At 40.4% G+C, this 25,593-nt stretch overlaps 1 protein-coding gene across 1 annotated transcript in view; it reads left to right on the top strand.

Moving 5' to 3' along the window:
• Positions 1-25,593, top strand: part of ETV6 (ETS variant transcription factor 6) — a 296,875-nt gene that overhangs the window by 258,253 nt on the left and 13,029 nt on the right. Inside the window, exon 5 of the mRNA XM_052000102.1 lies at positions 1,874-2,419. Within this exon, the coding sequence (XP_051856062.1) occupies positions 1,874-2,419 (546 nt within the window). The remainder of the gene's footprint in view (positions 1-1,873; positions 2,420-25,593) is intronic.

Raw genomic sequence — 25,593 nt, 5'->3', positions numbered from 1 at the left:
TGTAGCATTTTTCATCATGGGTCCTTTGGATTGTTGTCTGGATCAGAATTGATCACTCTTATAATATTGCTGTTACTGTGCACAATTCATTTCTTAAAGAAAATAATATTCCATTGCATTCTGATGTCATGCTAGCTCAGTCATTTTTCTATTGACAGACCTCTTACTTTCTAATTTTTTACTAAAACAGAAATATATATTTATATATTATATTATTTATATATTATATTTATATGCTATATATATTTTTGTCCACATGAACCTTTTTTCTCTTTATCTCTTTGGGGTATAGGTTGAGTACTAGTATCTCTAGGTCAGAGGGTATCCAGAAGTTTTAGTGACTTTAAGGCTATTTTAGTTATATAGCTCCAAATTTAAATGCTGCTTCTATTTAAAAATGAAAGTGAACATCACATAATTAGACTAAAATGTGAGTCCCTTGATGCCTGGAGCCATATTTTTACTTTTCTGTCTATTCTTGGCACTTAACACAGTGCTTCAAACTTAGTAAGAATTTAAGTACTTATTGACTATTGATTCTAACAACCAGACTTGACCTGGATAAGCTGCCTCTTTACCCATATTCTCCCTGTGAAGAGGTTCAAAGCTAAAGTGCAGAGGGTTAAAGAGAGTGAGATTAGAGGGAGTGGAAGGGCTGATTGCAGACAGCTTCCTCAGGGCAGGAAAAGGGAGAAGAGGGACTGGTTTTGCTTAGAAGGGCTCCTACCCTTTCATCAGAGATGGGCAGTCAATGAGGAAATGCTAAGGAACGAAGTCTTGGGTTTCTGAGTTGAGTTGAGGAACGGAGGCCCTACCCCCCACTTTGTTATCAGTGCCTAAAGACTGAAAGTCAGATAGAGATTTAACCCAGTTAAAGAACTGGAGTTAGGTTCCTAATTGGAACTTTTAAAATGCTGGATTCAGAGTGAGCAAGATAGGGGTTTGGCTCTGGTAATGAAACTTTCCTACCGATGTGACCATGGCAAGTAACTTAAGCCTCTGTGAGCATGATGGAGGACTTAAGTAATTTATAGATGGATTTGTAGAGGGAAATACCACATCAATGAAGTCACAGACATTTGACATATTGTCCCACTGTTCTGACTAAATAAAGTCATTGATTGTGTAGTTAAAACCATTTTCTCAGACCCACCTTTGTTTTATATTATGGATTAGAATAAGTCAATCAGTCATTGCTCTGATCTGTGTTTATCATATATGTAAAAAGAGGAATATTAGTTACCTTACCAGGGTATTGCGAAAATTTAATTCAACTAATATTTCCTAAGTTCCTTGAAACTGGGGCAGATACCAGATTTAGATAGGGCAGAGCTGCCCATCCAGGAAATTATAGTGGGGGCAAATAAATGGATGGCCATCTTACAGGATAACATATGTTTTATGTGAATGCTTTATATGAAGACTCAGGAGGAAGGAGCCATTACTGACTTAGGGAATTAAAGAAGGCTTCCTGAAGAAGCTGATAGCTTTGGAATGGAACCTTCAAGGCCCTTTTTAACTCTTTTAAGATTCTGCATTTCTTTAAAGCAGCTATTAAAAAGAGAAGGGTGAAATAAGAGAAGGCTTGAGCATAGATATTTGAGTTTATTGTGCTTATGGGGAATTAATATATGATTCAATTTTTGTGGAAATTCTTGGTTTGTGTGGTGGTGGGGAAAGAATTATGAGTATGTATAACATGTAAATAATTACTTTCTATAATTAAAAAGCTCTGAGAATGAGTACCCTGACCTTCTGGGAAGAATACAAATATAGTCTCCGGACTGCTTTCTTTCAGTCTTTTCACCCATCCTTCATAGACATTTTTGTTTTGTGTTTATTCATTTGTTTGTTTGTTTTGTTTTTTCCCCAGATAATTGTATCCAGAGATCTTCAAGGCCACCAGTGGAAAATATGCACCACAATCCTCCTACCATTGAACTCTTGCATCGTTCCAGGTCGCCCATCACCACCAACCACCGGCCTTCGCCAGACCCCGACCAGCGGCCCATCCGGTCCCCGCTGGACAACATGATCCGCCGGCTGTCCCCGTCTGAGCGGATCCCGGGCCCAAGGCTTCACCAGGAGAATAACCACCAGGAGTCCTACCCTCTGTCAGTGTCTCCCATGGAGAACAACCACTGCCCACCCTCGTCCGAAGCCCACCCCAAGCCGTCCAGCCCTCGGCAAGAGAACACTCGGGTCATCCAGCTGATGCCCAGCCCCATCATGCACCCTTTGATACTGAACCCCCGGCACTCGGTGGATTTCAAACAGTCCAGGCTGTCGGAGGACGGACTCCATAGGGAAGGGAAGCCCATCAACCTGTCGCACCGGGAAGACTTGGCGTACATGAACCACATCATGGTGTCTGTCTCCCCGCCCGAGGAGCACGCCATGCCCATCGGGAGAATAGCAGGTGAGCGCGATTCGTGCGCCGGACGGCCGCCCGTGGCCTGGGTCGCTGAGAGGAGGCCCCTCCTCAGGGAGCTCCTGGGAGGGGGCGGTTAGTGATCCCACCGACATCCTTAACTCACAGACGTCCCAGGGCCGGCAGACAAGGCGGTCAGAAAGGCTGGTGACCGTTAGCGGCCCCGGCCCCCAGGTTCCAGCAGCTAGCTAATGACCAGACGGAGCACGAAGCTTCGCCTCAGACGCAGGCTTTTAATTTCCCTCTCCCTGGGGTAACTCGGCTTAGCTTTCCCCTCGGGAGTGTATGAGAATAGAATGAGGGCGCTGGTTTCCAGGGCAGGTGCTCCTGGCTCATTTGGCTAGAGGAAACCACGCCCAGCATTTTCCTTATGGTGACAGTCCCAAATTGGCTTTAACCAAGCCAAGAAATTAAACCAGGGAGCAAATGTGAGCTTTAGCTTCAACAATGATAATAAACACATTTACTGGGGCAACTAGATGGTGAGGGGATAGAGCACACGCCCTGAGTCAGGAGGACCTGAGTTCAAATTTGGGCTCAGACACTTAACACTGCCTAGATGTGTGACTCTGGGCAAGTCACTTAACCCCAATTACCTCAGCAAAAAAGAAAATAAAAAAAACATTTATTTCATTTTATTTATTTGTGTTTTAGTATTACCATTACTTTCTTTCCTTCTTTTTTTTTTTTTTTTTTTTTTTTTGAACTGAGGTTCAAATTTGAGACCCTATTTGACAGGTCTTCCTGGCTTCAGGGCTGGTGCTCTATCCACTGTGCCAGCTAACTGCCCCCATTTATTTATTTTTTTTTATTAAAGTTTTTTATTTACAAAACATATGCACAGGTAGTTTTTTAACACTGACCTTTGCAAAATCTTCTCCAAATTTCCCCCTTGTTTCCTCCACCCCCTCCCCTAGATGGCAGATAGTCCAATACATGTTAAATATGTTAAAATATAAAACATTTATTTTAACATGTATAACATAGATTGGATTACTTCCCATCTAGGGGAAGAGATGAGGGCAAAATTTGGAACACAAGACTATGCAAGGATCAATGTTGAAAAATTATCCATGTATATGTTTTGTAAATAAAAAACTTTAATAACAAAAAAAAGGGAAAAAAAAGATGAGGATTGAAGAGAGAAAAAAAATAATTAACATATCTAATAAATATAACGTAATAAGATAAATACATTTATATAGTAAATATAACTAGGATAATTTGAGACTTTAGCCTCAACACTTATAATAAAGTAAACTCAACATTCTCCAGAACATTCAGGTTGTGGCTATCTAAGTCAACATCCTCTCATCGGGTATCTTTCCCTGTGGTTTAGTGGCCCTCATTTCTATCTGAGTTTGATACCACTGTCCTAGAGCATTGTTGTTCAATATTGTCCAACTCTTTGGGACTCCATTTGGGGTTTTCTTGGCAAAGATACTAGAATGGTTGGCCTTTTCCTTTTCTAGCTCATTTTATAGATGGGACAATTGGGGTAAAATAGGGTTAAATGACTTGTGTAGGATCATAGAGCTAATCAGTGTCTGAGGCCAGATTTGAACTTAAGAAGATGAATCTTCCTGACTCTGGGCCTGGGGCTCTATCCACTGCACCACCCAGCTGCCCTGGACCACATGTCTCACTACATTTATGCTCCTATGAGTTCTCCTCATGAGTTCTCATCATTCAACTCAGGGAAGTTGAGTGATATGCCATTGGCCAATCAGATTTGGGAGGTGTACTCAGCATGAACTCGTGCTTGCATCTGACTTTATCAGGCAGTCATTAACACAGGGATTGTGTGAGATTTTCCAGAAAGCCGCCCCTCCAGCCGCTTTGCAGCTTTCATTTTTCTGAGAATAGTTCTGGATGCCTCGTCCCCTGAAAATTAGGTGAGGAACAATCCTAGGAAAAAGAGGTGACAGTCCTCCTTTGGAGACCTGGCTCAGCCGCTCCAGCCTCAACACACATCCTTGAGAGCTGTCAGGCCTCATTTGCAGACTTAAATTTATCTCCATCCCACAGAAAGCTCAAGTGTTGTCTCACCTTTTTCTTTGTAAATAATTTACATCATGAATGCTGGTTCAGAAAATAAAGATGACAGAAAAAATATGGTTGTGCTTTAAAAGAAATAGTGATGAGAAGAGGAGGGAAGAGCCAAAGGTAAATAACTAGGGGGAAGGGACAGGTATACTGTGTGAGCTTTGTGAGTCCCTATTTCTGTAGCCTTTAGGAGATAGTGCACTGAGGCCTGCAGGCAAGAGCCCCTGAATTTAAATCCCACCCCACAGATAGTGGCAGTGTGACCCCAGTCAAGCCACTTAACCTGAGTTTGCCTCAGCTTTCTTATCTATAAAATGGGGATAATAATAGCACCTACCTCCCAGTGTTGTTGTGAGGATTAAATGAGATAATAATTGGAAAGGACTTGGTGCATAGTAATACTCTATAAATATTATTGTTGTTGTTATTATTATTATCCCCTTCTTATATCAGAAGAACCCGAGGATCACAAACTTTAAATAATTGACCAAAATGATAGCTAGTAAAGATTTAGGATAATAATAGCTAATGTTATATGGCACTTTAAGGTTTACAAAGATATAGTGTGTGTGTGTGTGTGTGTGTGTGTGTGTGTGTGTGTGTGTGTGTGTGTGTATAAAATCTCATTATCATCATCACAGTAACCCTGTGAAGTGGATGATATTGTTATTATCCCCTTCTTACATCAGAGGAAACTGAGAATCACAAAATTTAAATAACTTACCCAAAGTCATAGCTAGTAAAGATTTAGGATAATTATAATTAATTTTTATAGCACTAAAAGGTTAGCAAAACTATATATGTGTGTGTGTGTATATATATGTGTGTGTGTGTGTGTCCATATATGTGTGTGACATATATATGTATATATATATACATATTATGTATATATAAAATCTCATAATCACATTAGTCCTGTGAGGTGGGTGCTGTTATTATTATCCCATTTTATAGATGAGGAAACTGAGGCAAAAGGAGCTGGAGTGCTTGCCCAGTGAGTGAGTGACTGAGGTAGAATTCAAACTCATGCCTTCCTAGCTCCCAGCCTAGCTCCGTAGCCCCTGCTCCATCCAGCCAGTTCTGCAGTTTGCCAGCGCTGACGCTAGGATTTGAACGTAGGCTTCCAAGGGATCTTACTGCTCTTCCTGTCCTGTGATTTGGTGGGCCCGGAGGAAGTTGCCTCTGCCATGCTGTACTGACCCGTCTTTGGCGGTTCCCACGGTGGCAGGTGGCCCGGGTCGAGCTTCCTGGTGGTTAGGAGCCAGGGCCGGCCGGGAGGGATGCTCCAGAATCCCAGCCGCGGGGCCCGCCTTCTGTAGCCGTGTCCTCTAGGTAAAGGTCTCTGCGTAAAGTTCTTCCAGTCCCATCTCTTCCACTGATAGAAATGGGATCAGAAGGGACTTCGACTCCAGCCAGTTGTTGTTGTAATAACGGCGAGGAACCTGATGTCCGGAGTCATTGATTTGCCCGGTCACCCGGGTAATGGGGAGCCAAGGTTCTAACCTTCTGGCTCCAGATGCAGAGCAGATCCTCCAGGAATGAGTGGAAGAACAACATTCATTAAAGGCTGACTGTGTGTTTAGCAGTCACCGTGCTGAGCAGCGGAGAGCGCTCCTGCCACCATAGCTTGTATCCTCACCGGGGCAGACCACGCACACAGGGTGGTAGGAGTTGGGGGGTGGGCCGAGTGATGCCACAGATGGGAAGAGGAGGAGAAGGAGGGCAGAAGACAGGCGTCCTGGCGTGAAGGCGGCCAATAAGTAGTGGTCACCATTCAGACCCAAGGAAATGGAATATTAGATATATTTGATTGGGAGCTTTGGTTCTAAACCTGTAATTCATTGACATAAAGAACTCTTCTTTTAAAAAAAATTTTATTTTTCCCAGTTACATGTAAAAACTTTTTTTTGGCTTATATTTTATTTATTTTTTTATTCATTTATATTTATTTATAATATATACATATTTTTATATATTTATATATGTATATATTCTTCTTCTTCTTCTTCTTTTTTTTTTTTTAACATAGTCCTTATGAATCATGTTGGGAAAGAAAAATCTGAACAAAAGGGAAAAATTACGAGAGAGAAAAAAAAAACAGAAGAAAAAGAAAAGTGAACATAGCATGCATTTACATTCAGTCTACGTAGTTCTCTGAGTAGCATTTTCCATCCAAATTTTATTGGGCTTGCCTTGGTGTGCCGGACTGTCCAAGCACTCTGAATGTCCCTAACACCTTGGATCACTAAACCATTGAGAAGAACTGAGTCTGTCATGGTTAATTATCAAACAAACTTGCTATTGATGTGTACAGTGTATTCCTGGTTCTACTTGTTTGGTTCAGCATCAGTTAATTTAAGTCTTTCCAGGCTTTTCTGAAATCAGCTTGCTCATCATTTCTTATAGAATAATAATATTCCATTATCTTCATATACCACAAGTTATTCAGCCATTTCCCAATGCTTTAACTCATTTTCTAATTCCTTGCCACCACAAAGAGAGCTGCTACAAACATTTTTGCACGAGTGGATCCTTTTCCCTTTTTTATGATTTCTTTGGGATACAGACTGAATTATGGCACTGCTGCATCAAAGGGTTTGCACTGTTTGATAGTCCTTTGGGCATAATGAGGAACTCTTTCTAAAAGAACACCTTCTTTCTGTACAGGTCACTAACTAATCTGCATCTTATGGTCAGAGGAGGTTCTTGACTTTGGCCAAGGTCACAAAGCCAGTAGAGGTCAGGGATAGATTTTGAACCCAGGACTTCAGGGCCAGCTCTCTCAATACCATGCCACTTTGCATCTCTTTTAGTAGGTTTAAATAATGAATGTTAATATTATCTCTTACAATTTCAATACCCGTTTCTCTGTCTTAGAGAATTTCTATGGTGGGAAAAAAAAAATACTTGCAAAAGCAGAAAATGTACTGGAAAGCATATCAAAGTAGAGAGAAGAACCGTTGTGAAGATGGGAGGTCAGAGGATGCACCTGAAAGTGATTTGCAAGAGTTAAATTTCTAAATGTGTCTAAGGAATAATGGTTTCACCTGAGAAAAGACCTACACTCAGTGGAACATTTATTAAGTGTCTATTGTGTGCAGAATTCTGTGGCGTTCTCTTTTTTGTGGTACTTTATTTAGTATGCAGGAAAAAGAACAGCCACATGCAGCTGGTTGTCAGTCTGTACATTTAGACAAATTTGAATTTACACTGGCAGTCTAGAGAATGAATGACTAAATGTTAACCCTTATGTAGAGCCACAAACTTACCACTGCCCAAACGAGATTAAGATGTAACAGGGAAATGTTTAGGAAACTAAATAATAATACAATGCAACATAGATAATGTTAACCTGTGGTTTTCTAAGTCAATAAAAGGTGGCTGTGGGGATCCATTTTGCTGTGTAACCTGTGAATTTTTTTCACATGCCAGTTAACTTTTATTTTATTTTATTGAGGCAGTTGGGGTTAAATGACATGGCCAGGATCACACAGCTAGATTTGAATTCACATTCTCCCGACTCTGGGGCTGGTGCTTTGTACCACCCAGCTTTACCTCCTAGTGAGCTCTTGAACACTACCTGATTAACAGTTGCAGAGAAAGTGCTAGTCAGCATTAGCAGATGGAATTTCCCAACCAGGGGCTTTCCTCTACCAGTGAAATCACAGACTTCCTCATCCTGTTCCTCTATCCCAGATAAGACGTGGGCATAAATAACAACAAATATAAAATAGAACATAAGTGCCCCAAAGTGTATGTTGTGTGCTACAAGAGTCCAGGGAGAGAGTATGGGACTAGGATCAAGACAGAGGGGCCTTCCTGAAATAAGGGTCACCTGAACCAGTCCTTACAGAAAGGAGCAAAACAGGAATAACTTGGATGTGTGGGAAGAACAGTATGAGCCAAAAGCGACGTTCTCCCATATTGAGTAAGGTAGTAATCTTTTTATACTCTAGGTAAAAATTCAAATCCAGCAGGCCACAGAGACTTGACTTATTTATTTTTTTAAAATCTTAGATGTAAAGCCTTATGTATTTTGGCTCCTAACCATGTCTATATTTTAAGGAGCCATTGTAATATGATGAAAAGTTCCTTTGAATTGCAATCAGGAAGCTTGGGTTGACATCTCAGCTCGAATACTAGCTGTGTAAGTCACTTTACTTCTCTCCACCTTAGTTTTCTCATCTTTAAAATGGGGGGAGTTCATAATGGAACTTCCTCTCCCAGCTGGAGGACAACTGGGTTGTCCAGCGCAGGGAGGCAGTCTAGGAAGGGACTAGTGGGCAAGGAAGTAACAATAAGGTTATGTAGAACATCAGCAGTCCATGATTCTCTCTCCAGAACTTGATGCCCTGACTTTAGTTTCTGTATTTGTGTTAAGGCTGTCATGACTAAAATCCACATTCTCCTTCTTTCAGCTTAACATTCTTAGCTTCTTTGAAAGCTCAACTCATTTGACACTGTCCAAACATTTGCAGAAAGGAATCCCTGATTCAGGGAAAGGCTTCGACACATAGTGGGTGCTTTAAAAATGTTGGCTGCATTCTTCACATATACCCCAGGCTACTCTTTTAGACTTATTTTTCACCTTTAAAAACTCCCTTGATTTTAATTTTAACCTCTGGATAGATGTGCATATACCCCCTCAGCACACAGTGTGACTTATTCTGGGCCCTGCACTTCCTTAGGGAAGGCCCTGACGGCCTTCCCCTCCCCTCACTCCATGACTGCCCTGACTCATAACCTTCCCCAGCCAGAGCTGGCCCTGGGCCCCAGCCTTGGCCCTCGAGTCGGACTTCTTCACCAACAGTGATTGATCCCATTCTCTGTTTGGACGGGTTTCCAGCTCTCTCCTCCTACTTGTCTGGCTGGCTCCTTCTCCGTCCCTTTTGCTGGGTCATTAGCCATCCATGACTCGCCTCCTTCCTCTGCATTTTCTCCCCAGGCTCCTTTCCCCCTTTCTCTTTCTCTTTTCTCTTGGTGACTTCATCTGTCATTAGAGTTTAATTCTCACATCCATACAGATCTCTGTATCCAGTCCTGCCTTTGCCCTAACCTCTGGACCCCATCACCCAACTGGCCCGCACTAAGTTCTAGGCTTCTGCCAGTCCCTCCCCTGTGCCCCTTCTAATGCCCTCATTACTGCAGGGGCACGGCGCCAGAATAGTCGCCCTGGACTCAGCACTCTCACCCTCACGTCCAGATAGGTGGCACAGAGCTGGGTCTGGGGTTAGGAAAACTTATCTTCCTGGGCTCAAATTGGATCTTAGACATTTGTCACCCAATTTTGTTTGCCTCGGGCTTCTCATCTGCAGAATGGGCTGGAGAAGGGAGTGACAAATCACTCCAGTGTCTTTGCCAAGAAAACCCCAAATGAAGTCATAGACAGACTTAATGGAACAACAACAAATTCCTAATAATTATTCATTGATTAATGGCGATTAGTGGGCAGCCCTTTTTTTATACATGTGGTTTATTTTTTTCTTTAAAAAAAAAAAAAAAACCCTCTGATGTACCAGCCTAGTTAGTTGTATCACTGGGTCAGAGTATGCATAATTTAGTCATTTGAGGAACATCGTTTCAAATTCTTTCCAGAATGGCTAAGCCAAATGAGGTCATATCAAACTAGGTATTTGTAAAGCATTTAGCAGTGTCTGGCATGCAGTAGGAGCTTAATAAATGCTTAGTGACTCACCGACCAATTCACACTCCCACCAGCAGTGCCTCAGAGTACTTGTTTTTTTTTTTTTTTTACAAAAACCCCTCCAACATAAATCATCTTCACCTCTTCTGTCACCTTTGCCAATCAGATAGATGTGTGAAAGTAGAACCTCAAAGCTGTTTTAATTTGTATTTCTCTTCAGAATTAGTGGTCTGGAGCATTTTTCTCTACATGGCTATTGATAGCTTGGATTTCTTCCTCTGAAAACTCACTTTCTGTCTCTGCTTTGGCTATTTGTTGATATGATAAATTTGGATCGTTTAATGTTTTGGAAGTGAGACGGGGTACTTATTATTCATTGGGAGAGATGGGTGTTGGGCAGTGAAGGTGAGACCTAGGCAGCCACAGCTTGCCCCAGGTCAGGAAAGAGAGTGAAAAGGGTGCCGAGACAAAGGAGGCATTGACAATTGAGAAACTGGGTGATTTCCTTCGCCTCCTTTCATTGAAAGTCAACTTAAAGGCTTTTCTTTTTCCTCTCTTCCTTTGAAGCCTCTGCTTATTGGCAAGGCTTTGAGATAATTAGCTTAATTACTATTGGGGGTGGCAGGCATCCTCCCTAGCAAATATTCTGGGAAATTTGGATGGGGTCCCACCCAGATTTAGTCATTTTGCTTTCTGTGTGAGCCTCCGAGGGAGAGACCCGGCCTCCCCCAGGAGGAAGCTCCTGTTTCATTCCCCACTCCCCAGTGGCCCGGATAAAACCGGAGCTGTGTTTGGGAGTGACTTGACCGGAAATTCTGGTTTGGGGCTGGGGGGAGGGCGGTATCCCGAATGCAGTGACTCTGGAGTTCACTGAGTCATGAATACTTGACTTTACCCAGACTTGAACAAATACAACAGAACAAGTAGTTTATTTAATCACAGCCTTGCAACGTGAGGCTCAGGTTCCCCAAAGTTGGCTTTATCCTTGATATATAACCTGAGCAATGGGGGGGGGGGGGGGGTTAAAGGAGGCCATGCTCTTCTGCAGCTGTGACTCTTGACCCCAGCTCTGGTCAGAAAGCATAGATGACCTCAGTTTGCCTCAATTCCATCAACTTTAAAATGAGGATGCAGCCAGGTGTCTCAGTCAATGGATAGAGCTCTGGGCACTGGAGTCAGGAACACCCCAGTGCAAATCTCCCTCCCCTCCCTCTTTCCCTCCCTCTTTCCTTCCCTCTTTCCTTCTTTCCCTGCCTTCTTCCCTTCCTACCCTGTTTCCCCCACTTCCTTCCTCTCCCCCTCTCTCCCTTCCTCTCCCCCTCCCTCTCTTTCTTCCCTCCTCCCTTCCTTCCTTCCTCCCTTCCTCCCTCCCTCCCTCCCTCCCTCTGTTCCTTCCCCTTTTCTCTCCTTCTTGCATTCTCCTAACCTCGGGCTAGACAGGAAACTTGTGGTCATTTACACTATGTTAAAAACTGTCTATCAGGAGTAGAAGAGACTTAGGAGTTAGTTGATCCAACTCCTTTTGTGGAGGAGGAAACCAAACCGTAGATAGTTTCAGAAGCTTGTGCAGAGTCACCCAGGTTATTGAGTGACAGGATCGGCATTTGAATGAGCCCCTGGGACTCCAGATCCTGCTTTCTTCCACCGCACCACTGACCTGACTTTATCTACATTCTGCCATTGGGCTGCGGTCAGGGCCGAGAGAAAGAACAAGGCCCGGCGTTCTTCCCATTGTTTTCAAATGCAACAGTTGCTAGTTAGCAGCATCACTGGTTTGAGAGGCTTGATTTTGTCTCTTGTCTTTCAAAGGCACAAGATTATTTAATAAATAAACTGAAGAGTATTAACCAGAGAGGGACGCTAGCTCATCAAACGTCAGCCTTTGAGGTTTTGCATTCTACATAAGAAGAGCATGGAATTGCTTTCTTTGAAGCTTTCCTAAGATTCCAATGAACCACTATCAAAAGTCTTCTCATCGATAAATTCACTTTCCTACTTAATTTTTAAAGAGTATCAGTTCTAGCTTTTCTGTTTCTTTAGAACTGCTGTTGATCAAGTGTAAATTGCCCTTTCTCTCATCTCTTCTCCTTTGTCCTTAGAGACAGATGTGGGAAAGAAAAAATCTTTCTAATCACAAGAAGGGATTTTTTTTGGAGACAGTGCCCAGGGACATACATCTCTTAAGTGTCTGAGGGTAAATTTGAATTCAGGCCCTTCTGACTATAGGCCTGGTGCTCTATCCAATGAACCAACTAACTTTCCGGGATTTTTTTTTTTTTTTTACAACTTTTTTTTTTCCTCCTGAGGCAGTTGGAGACAACAACTTTTTATTGATGTCTTTTGATCCTAATGCTTTTCTGAAAACCTCCCATTATATCAAGCCCTCCCTGTGTTTAAAAAAAAAAAAATTGGCAATATTGACTGAAAAAAATACCAATTAATTGTGTATATGGCATTGTACTCTACTGAGACAAAGATTATTTCCTGAAGATTCTTCTTCAGGAGCAAGATTTGTCATTGTCATTAATCTGAGTTCAGCTACCTGTTAGCCTCACTTGAGTTATACTGATATGGCCCAGGTGATAGAATTCAGGACTTGGGAATCAGGAAACCCTGAGTTTGAATTTCCGTCAAGTATTTAATGGCTGTGTGGTCCTGGGCAAGACCCTTGTACCTCACTGTGTCTTAGTTTCCGCATCTATAAACTGGGAGTGCTAACAGCACCTACCTCCCAGGGTTGTTGTGAGGATCAAATGAGCTTTGGAACCTTGAAGTGCTATTCAAATACTAGCTATTAATTAGTATTATCATTGCTATTATTTTATCATCTGCTCAATTACTTTGTTCTGCTTTATTTCATGTGAGCCTTCCCTTGCTTCTCTAAATTTCTCCCACTTATTTTAAGAGTACAATAACATTCCATGCTAGCATATACGCTGCATTTGCTTGGGCATTTCCTGATCAGTGCCCTCACCTCTTAATTTCACCTTTTATAGAGAGCTATGATGATGTTAACAGGCCTCCCTGACAAAGCACAACCATTTCCATGGGACCCCCATTTTCTTGGCTCAAGGCTATTTTCCAAGCCCTCCAAGCTAGCAGACTTACTTGGCCAAAAAACAGCTCCAGTTTAGTGGATGTGTGCTAAGTATGCAAGTTTGTATTACACCCCACGGATGCTCATACACGGGTCCCTTAGAGCTTTCCATCGAGTGTCCCTCGTCACACACAAACTGGTAACTCTTTAAAAATTAAGTAGAAAAGTGAATTAAATGATAGTGGTGCATTGGAATCTTAGGAAAGCTTCAAAGAAAGCAATTCCATGCTCTTCTTGTACAGTGCAAAGCCTCTAAGGAGGAGTTTTGATGAGCTAGCATCCCTCTCTGGCCAATATTCCTCAGACTGTGTGACCCTGCACAAGTCACTTAATCTGTTTACCCCACTTTCCTCAGTTGTATAACAGCGCCCGCCTTGCAGGGATATTTGCTACAGGCTTGGTCCAGTGCCTCTAGAGTCTTTGTCAGAGGGTCTGGGAATCTTCCCGAACCTCTTCCTGAACTGTACTTTCTTTGCTCAGTATGTACAATTTGCAATCTGTCATCTCTGGAAGCGTCTCTCTGCCTTTTATACACATCATTTGAGGTTGTTGGTGAGGGGGCTCTGTCCATAGTGATGGACAAGTAGGCAGAAGTAAGAAAATGTCTTTGGCCCCTCCTTCTGTAGCATTCTATCTAGGCAAAACCCCAACCTATTTCAAAGCCAAGCCTCCTTTGGTGCACTGAGTCATCATTTCTACTCTCATATTCTCCCTCTAACATGGAGTACTGGGACCAGATACCCCAGTTTAATTTAACCACTCATCATCAGCCACTTTTGACAAAAGGGTACATTTTACTTCAGAGAGATAGCAAAACCAACCATACGTGATCAGAAGCATGATCTCCCTTATATCACCTTGGTCTGGGGCCAAGGGAATTAGGTTCATCATTTCGCTCATTCTTACGTAATACTGGTTCCACCCTGTTCCTAACCTGACATAGCTTCCTTCCCCTGGTCTGGGATCCCGAAGGGCACCACATGCCCTAAGCATCCCTGCTGTGCTGGGACTTAATCCTGTGAAACTCTGAAGCTTGGAGATTCGACTCTCTTAAAATGGAAAAGAACAAAAAAGAGACTAAAGACTTGAGATCATAGATTGATTTCAGAAGGGAGGAAAGGTCCCAAAGTTCTTCCCTTAAAGCGTGGTCCACCACAAGCTACGAACGAAGGAGTTGCCTCCTGAAGCCATTGACACCCATGTATGAATCCCTCATCCACTGAGAGATGGCTAAGGCTTTTTTTTTTTTTTTTGACAGAAATGGGGAACTAAAGAAGGAGCTACAACTGGTCACAGAATGTCTGCATCTGTGCCATGATTTCTTCTGGTTCTTTCCTTCCATGGTTTTCCTAGAAGAAAGCTCCCTAACATCCACCCTGTGAGGAAAGCTTAGCATGCAGATGGAAACTGCTCATGTCCCGAACCCCCATTACAGAGGAAATAGTCCCCCAGAGGGAGGGAAGAGAGGAAGATGGAGGAAGCTCATTTTCTCATGGTTTTCTGCCCAAAATTGTCTGGCCTAGGCAATGAGTCTCTCCTCTATGTGGGATTTTAGCTATATTTATACAGGGAATGGACATATGTAATCTTAGTTCTCACTCCCCTGTTGCAAAGGGATAGCTGCCCTAAAGAGAGACTGCTTTTGCCTTAATAGCACCAAAGAGTTCTGCTGTGAGCTTCTAGAGGCTCAATCTTTATTTTAACTAGAACCCTAAAAATATCTGTGTGCTTCGCTCTCAAGGTGGGATCGCAGGTGAGCGGCGGGAAGGTGTCCTTTCGTTCCATCAGTTATTCTTCATCCCAGAGGAGAGAGCTTGTGACTGGAGATGTGGGGTTCCTGTGTCCTGGAGCCAGCGTTTGAAACGTGCTCCACCAGCCCTTGTCAAATGCAAATGCCAATTTAAGTTCTTTTGCATGTCAATCTCTTTTATTGTTCAAATGAACTCGATTTTTTTTAGGTTAAAACATCTTTTCAGGCAGTCATTTGTCCTTTGACAGAGGGGTTTCCTGTTTGAGAAAGGGACAGGTTTCAGTGTCTGGCTAATATTCTTGAAGAATGTCGTGGTACCCAGAGAGAGGACTGTGGGAACTGAGTGTGGATCACAACATAGCATTTTCACTCTTTTTGTTCTTACTTGCTTGCATTTTGTTCTCTCTCTCTCTCTCTCTCTCTCTCTCTCTCTCTCTCTCTCTCTCTCTCTCTCTCTCTCTCTTTCTCTCTCTCTCTTAATCTGATTTTTCTTGTGCAGCATGATAAGTGTGGAAATATATATAGAAGAATCGCACATGTTTAACATATATTGGATTACTTGGCATCTAGGGGAGGGGATGGGAGGAAAGGGGAAAATTTGGAACACAAGGTTTTTTTTTTTTTTTTTTGCAAGGGTTAATGTTGAAATATCCATCCGTATGTTTTGAAAATAAAAAGCTTTAATTAAAAAAATGTACAAAAAAAAATAAAGTGGTAGAATTGATCAAGAGATGAAGAGATTTAGTCCCTTCCTTAATTTATGGCATCAATGCCTATGTTTATACATGCATGTGGTGCAGTTAATTTCAAGGGATGGGGAAGTAAGGGCAGAGAGTTGAGTATGGAATTAAAGGAGGATTAAAAGAAGCACCCAATGTCTCATAAAGTCAGCATATTTCCCCAACTACCGGCTTAGTTAAAGCTCTCATTTATCATGACTGCCTGTAATTTGGGGCTTCCATTTATGACGGAAACGGGAACTAAAGAAGGAAGCAAAGCTGAGCATCATCTGGGAGGGGCTGGTGGAAAAGAAGGAAGTGAACAAGCAGGCACCTGGATCTCCAGCCAGCTGAAGGCTTGTGGGCGTAGTTCAGCGTGACGCTCATCCAGGGGTCAGGAAAGGGTTGTACGGTCTAGCCAGATTGTTCAAGGGCCTCTGGAACGCCTCTCCCGGCTAAAACCCTCAGAGCCAACTCTGGGTCACAAAATAACCGTAACATCTAGCATTCATTTACATGGTGCTTTAAAATTTATGAAGCATTTTGCATACGTGATCCTGCTCAGTCCTTGTGATGGTCTGAAGAGGAGGAGCCCTGCATCCTGACAGCACCATCCCAGCATGGGGCTAGAACTCTGGCCGGAGTTGGGGAGATGTCGATTCGGCATCACCTGTGACACTCCTACCCTCCTCCGGGCAGCCAAGACTAAAAGTTACTCCAGCCTTCGTTAGTGGGGGTTTCTCATCTGGGAGTTCTTGATATCAAATAAAATCATGAGTCCTGTTTCTATGGGGATCATTCCCCACACATAAGCCAGAGGAGAGGAGGGAATAAGCATTTATATGGCACCTGTTGTGTGCCAGGTACTGTGCTGCATGTTTTTCTTTTTTAATAACGTTTTTTATTTTTAAAACACATGCATACGTAGTTTTCAGCATTCACCCTTGCAAAACCTTGTGTTCCAAATTTTTTTCTTCCTCCCTTCCTCCCACTCCCTCCCCTAGACAGCAAGCAATCCAATATAAGTTAAACATGTGCAATTTCCACACTTAGCATGCTACACAAGAAAAATCAGATCAAAAAGAAAAAGAATGAGAAAGAAAACAAAATCCAAGCAAATGACAACAATAAAAAAAAGTGAAAATATTATGTTGTGATCCACATTCAGTCTCCATAGCTCTTTCCCTGGGTGCAGAGGGCTCTCTGCACCATTGGAACTGGTCGAATCACTTCCCTGTGCCATGTTTGTCAGAAGTAATTATCATATAAAGTTGTTGTTGCTGTGTATGGTGTTCTCTTGGTTCTGCTTCAGTTTTTGTTTTGTTTTTTTACAAATATTCTTTCATTTGATCTTTGCAATAACCGTGTGAAATATTATCTCAATTTTCTATTAATCCCCAATAATCCATTAGATTGTCCACTTCTTGAGAGCAAGGATGTCTTGCTTTTTATTAATTTTGTTTCCCCAGTGCTTAGCATAGTGCCAGACATAATAGTTGTTCTGTGTGTGTGTGTGTGTGTGTGTGTGTGTGTGTGTGTATTTATTTATTTATTTTTTTGGCTGAAGCAATTGGGGTTAAGTGACTTGCCCAGGATCACACAGTTTAGTACATGTTTTTTGGATTTTACAGTTGAGAAAACTGAGATAAAGAAATTAGGTCACACAACTGGTAAATATCTGAGACTGGATTTGAATTTGGGTCTTTCTTACTCTTGCTTAGTGTTCCATCCACTGCTCATGAGCTGCCTCTGCATATCTGTAAACAATGATATAGATGCACAGACATTTCCATGGATGGGGATGGGGTTATCTACACATAGACGTGCATGTGTATACTATAGATTCCAATAGTACATTCATTTTATACTATACACTCATCCAGACAGACAAAACCCACGTGGGCAACACACATTCCATCTATCCATTCATATAGGTGTGTGTGCATGGAGCACATGGTGCTGATTATACAAAGACCAGGTGAATAGAGAATAGACCCATTTATCCAAGCGGAGAGCAAGCAGAAATCGGAGAAGTTCTACAGATGAGAATGTGTCAGACAATACACAGAGTGATTGAGCCTTCCTCCCTGAGGGTGAGATATACCTCAGCTTAACCAAGAGGGAGAACCTGATCTCACCCAAGGGGAAAGTCTCCGTGGAGCCCGGCTGGAAATGAGGAACCTGTGGGAGTTCTGGCTCTCCCACCCACCTGCCACCCCCACAGTCTTTTTTTCCTTTTTCTCCCTGGCATTAGTCCTGATGAGAGTCTAGAAAAACATGTGTCCGTTCTTGAAGCAGTGAAGAAGGCAGTCTCTCTCTTTCACAGTGTTCTTGCACTCCTGTGCCTTTTATAGGAGCATGCAAGGCCGAATTATCAAGGTCTTCCCAGTTAGGAGGGTCTCCTGCATATGGGCTGGCAGTCCAGATTACGTACAAACATACATACATACAACATTCACTGCTCTATGTGTATGTGTCAATGACTAGGGAATTTAGGTTACTTTCCTGAAATAGGGAAGAAGGAGATCGAGGTGTAATTGCCGCTTTGATATGGCCTCTTTGAATTCCTTTTTCATCATCTATAATAATTTTAAAGGTCCCTTCTAGTTCTAGTTACGTTCTCTGCCTTCTTGGGTGGCTACCTCTGCTATTTCACATTCAGAAGCTTCCTGCAGGCTGATGGATACTCTTCTCGATTCCCTTCCCGGTCCCAGATTACCCAGAAAGTATTTTACAGAGGGGGACCCAAGAAAGCACCCCTTATACAGGATCGTATATTGCATAAAATTCTTCATAAGCAGTCTAAAGAGGTTTGTTTGGGGAGGATCCTCTTCCAAGGAAATTGATTTGTTATGCAAAATATTTTCCTTTTTAATGCTGTTATTTGAGAGACGAGTGAATGTCATATATTTATCTCTTCATTTTTCACAACCTAATGAAGATAATCTGAACCAGAACAATTATCTGAGTTTGTATTCTCTAGTAGCATTGGAATTGGGGAAATAATTTATAAACAGTGAGATAGATAGGCAGATAAAGTAGATAGCTACAGCACCTTATTTGCTTTCATTGTTCCACAAATGATGGGTAGTTATTTTACAGGTTTTTAGCTATTGAGACTTATGGCCATGTTGGGCACACCTCCTTTACTCACTTTTCTCCAACTATGAAAATAAAATAATGCTTGCCTCTTCCTGGCTCATAATAAATGTCCTGAGGATTAGTCCAATTTTTGGAAAGCATTTTGAGTTCCTAAGGAAAAGATCATCTATAAACATATATAATTAGTACTAGGTAAGGTCATTCTTCAGAATATCTCTTGGCTAGAAATACCATGTTGCTATTCTTGTCTCTTTCCTATTCCCTTTTTTAGTTGGCTTTCTTGAGAATTTAGACCTGGTATGAGGAACTCTTTAAAGTATGTTTATTGTAAGTAGATATGTATTATTTTGTTCTAATGAAAGAAGATTAGGATGATTGAGGAGTCTTAAATGTGGGTGGATCCCATGTATTTTATTTTGTTGGGGGTTTTGTTTGATTTATTTATTTACTTGTTGACTGATCAAATTTGAGAAAAAAGTTTTCAGCAGAAAACTAAAACATTCTTATAACAGTGATCTCAGGTCACATTAAACAGTGGAAATTACATGAGCAGAAATAAAAAAGTATCCTTCCTATATATATGAGAGAGAGAAATAAACATAAAAACTATTATGATTCTTCACATTTGCAGAGAAAGAAAAAAATCACTGAGTCTTATAATAAGCACATATTAAATGTCTGCTGTGGCTCAGGTGGAATATGTAGGTAGGCAGTAGATAGAGCACTGGGCCTAGAGTTGGGAAACTCATTTTCCTAAGTTTAAATCTGGCCTCAGACACTGATTAGCCACATGATCTTGGGCAAATTACTTGAACCTGTTTGCTTCAGTTCTTCATTTGCAAAATGATCGGGAAAAGGAAATGGCAATCCACTCTAGTATCTTTGCCAAGAAAACCCGAATGGATCACAAAGTTGGACACAACTGAAAACGATTGAATAATAACAATCCAAGCACCTTGTCTAGATAGGCACTGGAGATAAAAAGAATGACTCAATCTCTACTCTCAAGGAGCATATAATTCTAAAGGAGGAGACCACATTAATATGTACAGAATAAATATAAAAAGGAATAAATACAAAAAATAAAAATATATATTATACACACACACACACACACACAATAAATATAAGTAAGAATAGTGACTAGACCGTTGATTTTATTGGAAATTCCTTCTCATGATGCAAGTCTGCCTCTTCTCTGAAACTTAAAAGTTCTAGAGAGTTGTGACAATGGCTCAGGTCACATAGCTAGTATGGATTACAAGTAAGACTTGAATCCAGTTCATGTTGGCTTCAAGAATAGCTCTCTACCTACCAGGCCATGTTATCTCTCCTTATTTTGGAGAGAATAAAAATAAATACAAAGAAATTAGATACAAAAGGTTTTAAGAAAAGAGAGCACCAGGAGTTGGGGGGAATCAAGAAATACATCATATTGAGGATAACTGTATCTAATTTTTTTCTTTTTTTTTTTTTAATTTTCAAAACAAGGAAAATTTTTTCAACATTGACCCTTGAAAAATTTTTGTGTTCCATTCCCCCCCCCCCTTCCCCTAGATGGCATGTAATCCGATATGTTAAACATGGTAAAAATTTATTAGGATAACTATATCTTAAAGAAAGAGAGGAATTCTGTGGAGCGTTGGCTAGTGCAAAAGTGTAGAGATAAAAGATAGAAAAGATCAGAGAGAAGTTCTGTTTGGCAGGATCGCATAATGTGGGAAGGGAAAGAATATAGACATGAAACTGGAAAGATAGGTTGAGCTCAAGTTGTGAAGAAATACCATGTGACAAACTGCAAAATAGCATAGCGTTATATAAACTTTAGTACTCTCATGCCTTCTGACAGAATGAATATAGCCTTTCTTAAAAAATATGCCATCGTGGAAAGAGCCATCTACATCCAGAAAGAGGACTGGGGGGATTGAATATGGATCACAACATAATAGCCTATTTTGAATAAATCTGTATTGGATTACTTGCTGTCTAGGGAGAAGAGAGGGGAGAAGGGAGAGAGAGAAATTTGGAACACAAGGTTTTGCAAGGGTGAATATTGAAAACTATCTTTGCAGGTGTTTTGAAAAATAATTATTTTTTAAATATGCCATCGGAACACAAGCTTTTTCAGGTTCTGCCATCTTTATATTTACATTTTATATTATTCATATTTTATATATTTTATATTTGCATCTCTCTGATTAACTATATCTTCTTTTTTTAAAGATTTTTTTTTTGTTGAAGTTTTTAATTAGGATCTTACTAGCTATGTGGCCCTGGACAAGTCCCTTAAGTTTTCCTCATTTCCTTAATACTGTCTCCTTTACCATGGGATGGTTGTGAGAATAAAAACAAATGAATGAAAGTAACATTTTAAAATTGATTTTACATGTATAACCTACATCAGTTTGCATGTATTATGGAGAGATAGGTGAGTGAGAGAGGAAGAAAAAGAAATAGAACTTAAAACCTTACAAAAATGAATGTTGAAGACCATCTTTACTTGTAATTGGGAAAATAATAGACCATTAAAATGTTTTTAAAATTTAAAAGAAATAATAAAGTCATCAAGAAATATAAAACAAAAGAATAGACAAAAAAGTAACATTTTAAGGCAAGCACACCCCTTGTCCATCAGATAATCCTGGATAGTGGAAGTGTTGCAAGCTGCTCAATTCACAGCTCAGAAAATTCTATACTAGGCCAGCAATCCATCTGATTGGTCAAAAGTTGATCAAATTCCATGGGTCTAATGGAATGAGGATGATTAAGAGATCCAATAGAAATCTTATATTTTCCTCTCCAAGGCTGAGCTGAAAACACGTTACTGTTCAGGAGTGGAAGAGAAATGGGTCGTTTTCTTGTCTGATCCATTACAGCCCTTATTTCATATTCCCAGAAAGCCAGGATGCTTCCAGAATGTCCAGTAATAGCACTGAATGTGGGTCCAGAGTGGCCTTCATTGATTCTGCTATAGAAGAATACAGAAGATACTGAAAGACCTAGCAGGTATGATTACTGAGCTATCAGTGATCTCCAGAAGGTCATGGACTTTAAAAATCGCACGGAAGAAGGTCAAATATTGTTTTCAAGTTTTTTCCTTTAAGAACAATATTGGGAGCACAAACATGGAATCTGCAAACTATGGATCAATGAGCTTGACTTCCTGGAAAAATTCTAGAATATATCATTAAAGGGAAGATGTGTAAAGATCTAAGAGAAGAAAGCAGTGATCACAAAGAGCTTTCATGGCTCCTTCAAGAATATATCTCTGCAGATTAATTTCACCCATTTTGACAGAGTTTTAGTCTAGTGTAAAGAGTACAAGATCCTATGATTTGTTCACTACAAAAAAAGCATTTTGATTCAATAGAACAAGAAACCACTGCAACAGTTCTTGTCCAACAAGATGTCTTCCCTCTATATATATCAGAATTATATAAGATTCCTTGAAAAATAAAACAATGGAAACAGCTCTTTTTCTGACCCTCTGATTAGTAATATCATTTGAAGCAAGCATAAAGCACAGGCTTGCCAAATGTGTTTGTTGCCTTCACGGAGGATATCCAGCAGAAAACCCAGATTGAAAAAGAATCCCCTGTAGTCAGAGTGGTAAGAGACACTTCTGTTGGAAAATGACATTGTAATGATTATGTCAATCTATGACTGATTGAGAACTCCTGAGATCCATTGTCACTTAAAAGAATTGGACCTAACTCTCCACATGGGAAAAACCAAGTAGATGAATAATGCCTTTTTCCCAACTGCTGTGCAGTTGAATAGACCATCCATAAAGCTCATCCTTCAGTACATATATTGTAGACATATACTACAAATGGATAATGAAGTGAGCCCAAAATTTAACAGAAAAAGGACAACTTTAGGAAAGTGAACAATTCTTTTACTAACCCATATGTTCTCCTCGAAAGAAAAACATCCATCTGTTTAATAGTAATAATTCTCAAATGATATTTGGCTATTAAGCAATAAAGTACTGCATCTTTCAAAGAAAGTAAAGGATTACTTAGAAGTCCTTGTTCATGATGAGAATGAGCAGTCTACAACAAATTACAAATGAAAAGCTGTCACCAGAGAAGTTAATGATTGTCAGGGGGAGAAGGGGAGGTGATACAGTGACCAGTGAGAAGCTGACCGTTATGTCCAAAATGGAAAGAAAACCAAAGAAAGTTTCCCAGTCCTTTGGACTCCAATGACAGATTTAGGGGAAAATAAAGACAAAGGCCGCACAAAGTGGACATGCAGGGATACGTGGTTGGAGGGAAAAAACAGATGAAAAGTACTATATTGAGAGGACTGTTGTAGACATAATTTATTTAGATTTTAGTAAAGCTAAAAAAATCTGATCAGATTTAAAGATTGTTCAAAGCTGCCAAGTGTGGCTGATACACTGAATGACAGTCAAAATCCAAATGGTCTTGAAAGGCTAAAATGACAGCTTGAATCTCCTAAGATGAAATGTAATATAAACATCTGATAAGTCCTATAGATGGATTTCAGAAATTCAACCTTACAGGCACTAAGTGGGGAAGGCACAACCAAAAATAAATTTGTCTGAAAAAGATCCCTGCATTTTTGTAAGTTACCAGTTTCATATTAGCCATTGCTGACTGCATGGCAGCCAAGAAATAAAATGTGACATTAGGCTTCATCAAGAGCCATAGGATAGGGAAACTTCCCACTGAACCCTGCCCTAATGAGACCGCATCTAGAGGATTGTGTTGAGTTAGGAGTGTCACCATTAGAATATAAGCACTCATTTCATTTTGCTTATCAGTTCATGTCAGTCTTTCTGAGAGCATCATGCTTGTTGTTTCTTCCAGCACAATAGTATTTCATCACAATTAGATATCACAACTTGTTTAGCCATTCCCCAATTGATGAGCAGTACCTCAATTTCTAGTTCTTTGTCACCACTAAAAATGATGCTTTAAATATTTTTGTACATATAGGTCTTTTTCCTTTTTTTTTTTTTTAATCTCTTTGGAATACAGAACTAGTAATGATATTGTTTGGTCAACAGGTATACATGGTTTTATAGACTTTGGAGCATAGTAACAAATTGCTCTCTATAATGGTTGGATCAGTTTGCAATCCCACCAACAGTGCATTATGTGTCTCTATTTCCCCTCCAACATTTGTCATTTTCCTTTTCTGCCCTATTACCTAATCTGATGGGGGTGAGGTGGTACTTCAGAGTTGTTTTAATTTATATTTCGCTAATCAGTAGTGATTTAACAAATCACTACTTTTCATAGGACTATAGATAGCTTTGATTACTTCATTCAAAAACTTTCTATTCATAACTATTAACCATTTATCAATTGAGGAATGAATTGCCTTCTCTCTTCTCCCCCTCCTCCCCCCTCCAAAAGTAGGGAGGCTGAAAATCCCCAAAGTGTTTTTTGGGCACCAGTGAAATGGGATCATTTCCAATCATTAATTGGACTAAAGACTAAAAAAATCTCCACAGAATCTCATGCCTTCTGGCTCCATTTATATTCCTGTGAACTCTACAAACTAAAACTTTCCCTGCCTAGCTCTTGCTCCCATGTATGTCATCACCATCTCTATTAGAGTTAAAGCTATTTGGTGGCAAAGATTATCTCACTTTTGCATTTGTATTCCCAATGCAGTGCCACACTCCTTCCATTTGAGAATTATCAGTTTTTCCCTTTATCAAATCCTGCTAAAATATTTTTTCTGGCTTTCTATTCCCTTGTGTCTCTCCTCTTCCCAACTCTGTACTTACTCTACCCCAAAATTTCTGTTTCATCTCCTTGTGCTACTTCAGATACTTCCTTACCTAATGTTAGCTAGTATTTCTATCACTATATACTTTTTAATTTGAAAAAAAAAAAATCTCAACTAGCCCAGAAAAGAGCAGGGTTCAATTCTTCAATGAAAACCTACAAGTCATCCTTTCTGGGAGACAATAGTGTTTTAGAATCATGGGATTTGGGGTCAGAAGACTTAGTTTTGTGTGATCTTGAGCAAATCACTTAACTCCCTGGGTTGTATCTTCCTCATTTGGAAAATACAATGGAATGTATATAACTATACACAATTGATCTAAAAACTTTGTGATTTTTAGTACACTCTATCACTGCCTCCCAAGAAGAAGAAAGATGCTATCTAGGATTAGGATTGCCTATATTTGTTTAATATAGTAATTTCTGATATTTAATAATTAAATATATTATTTATATATGTGTTTATATATATTTATATTTGTATATATATATGCATTGTAGGTATACATATAATTTGCTTCATGGTCTCTTTGTTCCATCCTGGTGGCCAGTTTTCTGGTCATTGACTTCTTTATATTTAGGAAACTCCATGAGCAACAGACATATACATAATCTTTCTTAAGGTTCTCCTTAATATCATTCTAGTACCTCCCTATGAAATTATCTCCAGTTTTTTCTCTCTATAGTTTCTTCATACGTAGGCATTGACATGTTGATGCTCCCATTAGACTGTGAGCTCCTTGAGAGCTACCGGCTCTATGTTTTACTTTCCTTCGCATCCCTAGTACTTAGCAAAATGCCTGGCTTATAGCAAGTAAATTACAATAAATGTTTGTTGACTTTATTTGTTACCAAGTCTGTACCGGAGGCCTTCCTTGTCGAGCAAAATCTGCCAGAATTTGCCATCTACTGCCATTTCCTTGAAGAACTCAAGGTCACCTCTATGCCACGGTGAAGAAGAACTTTTGTGTAGGCTTTTACAGCCCCTCTCCATCTGGTGTATTAGCAGGTAGCCCAGGCTGTTCCAGGAGGCATT

The sequence above is a fragment of the Antechinus flavipes genome, chromosome 5 (genome assembly GCF_016432865.1).
Source record: "Antechinus flavipes isolate AdamAnt ecotype Samford, QLD, Australia chromosome 5, AdamAnt_v2, whole genome shotgun sequence".
Lineage (NCBI taxonomy): Eukaryota > Metazoa > Chordata > Mammalia > Dasyuromorphia > Dasyuridae > Antechinus > Antechinus flavipes.
This window is presented reverse-complemented; position numbering and strand designations above follow the sequence as displayed.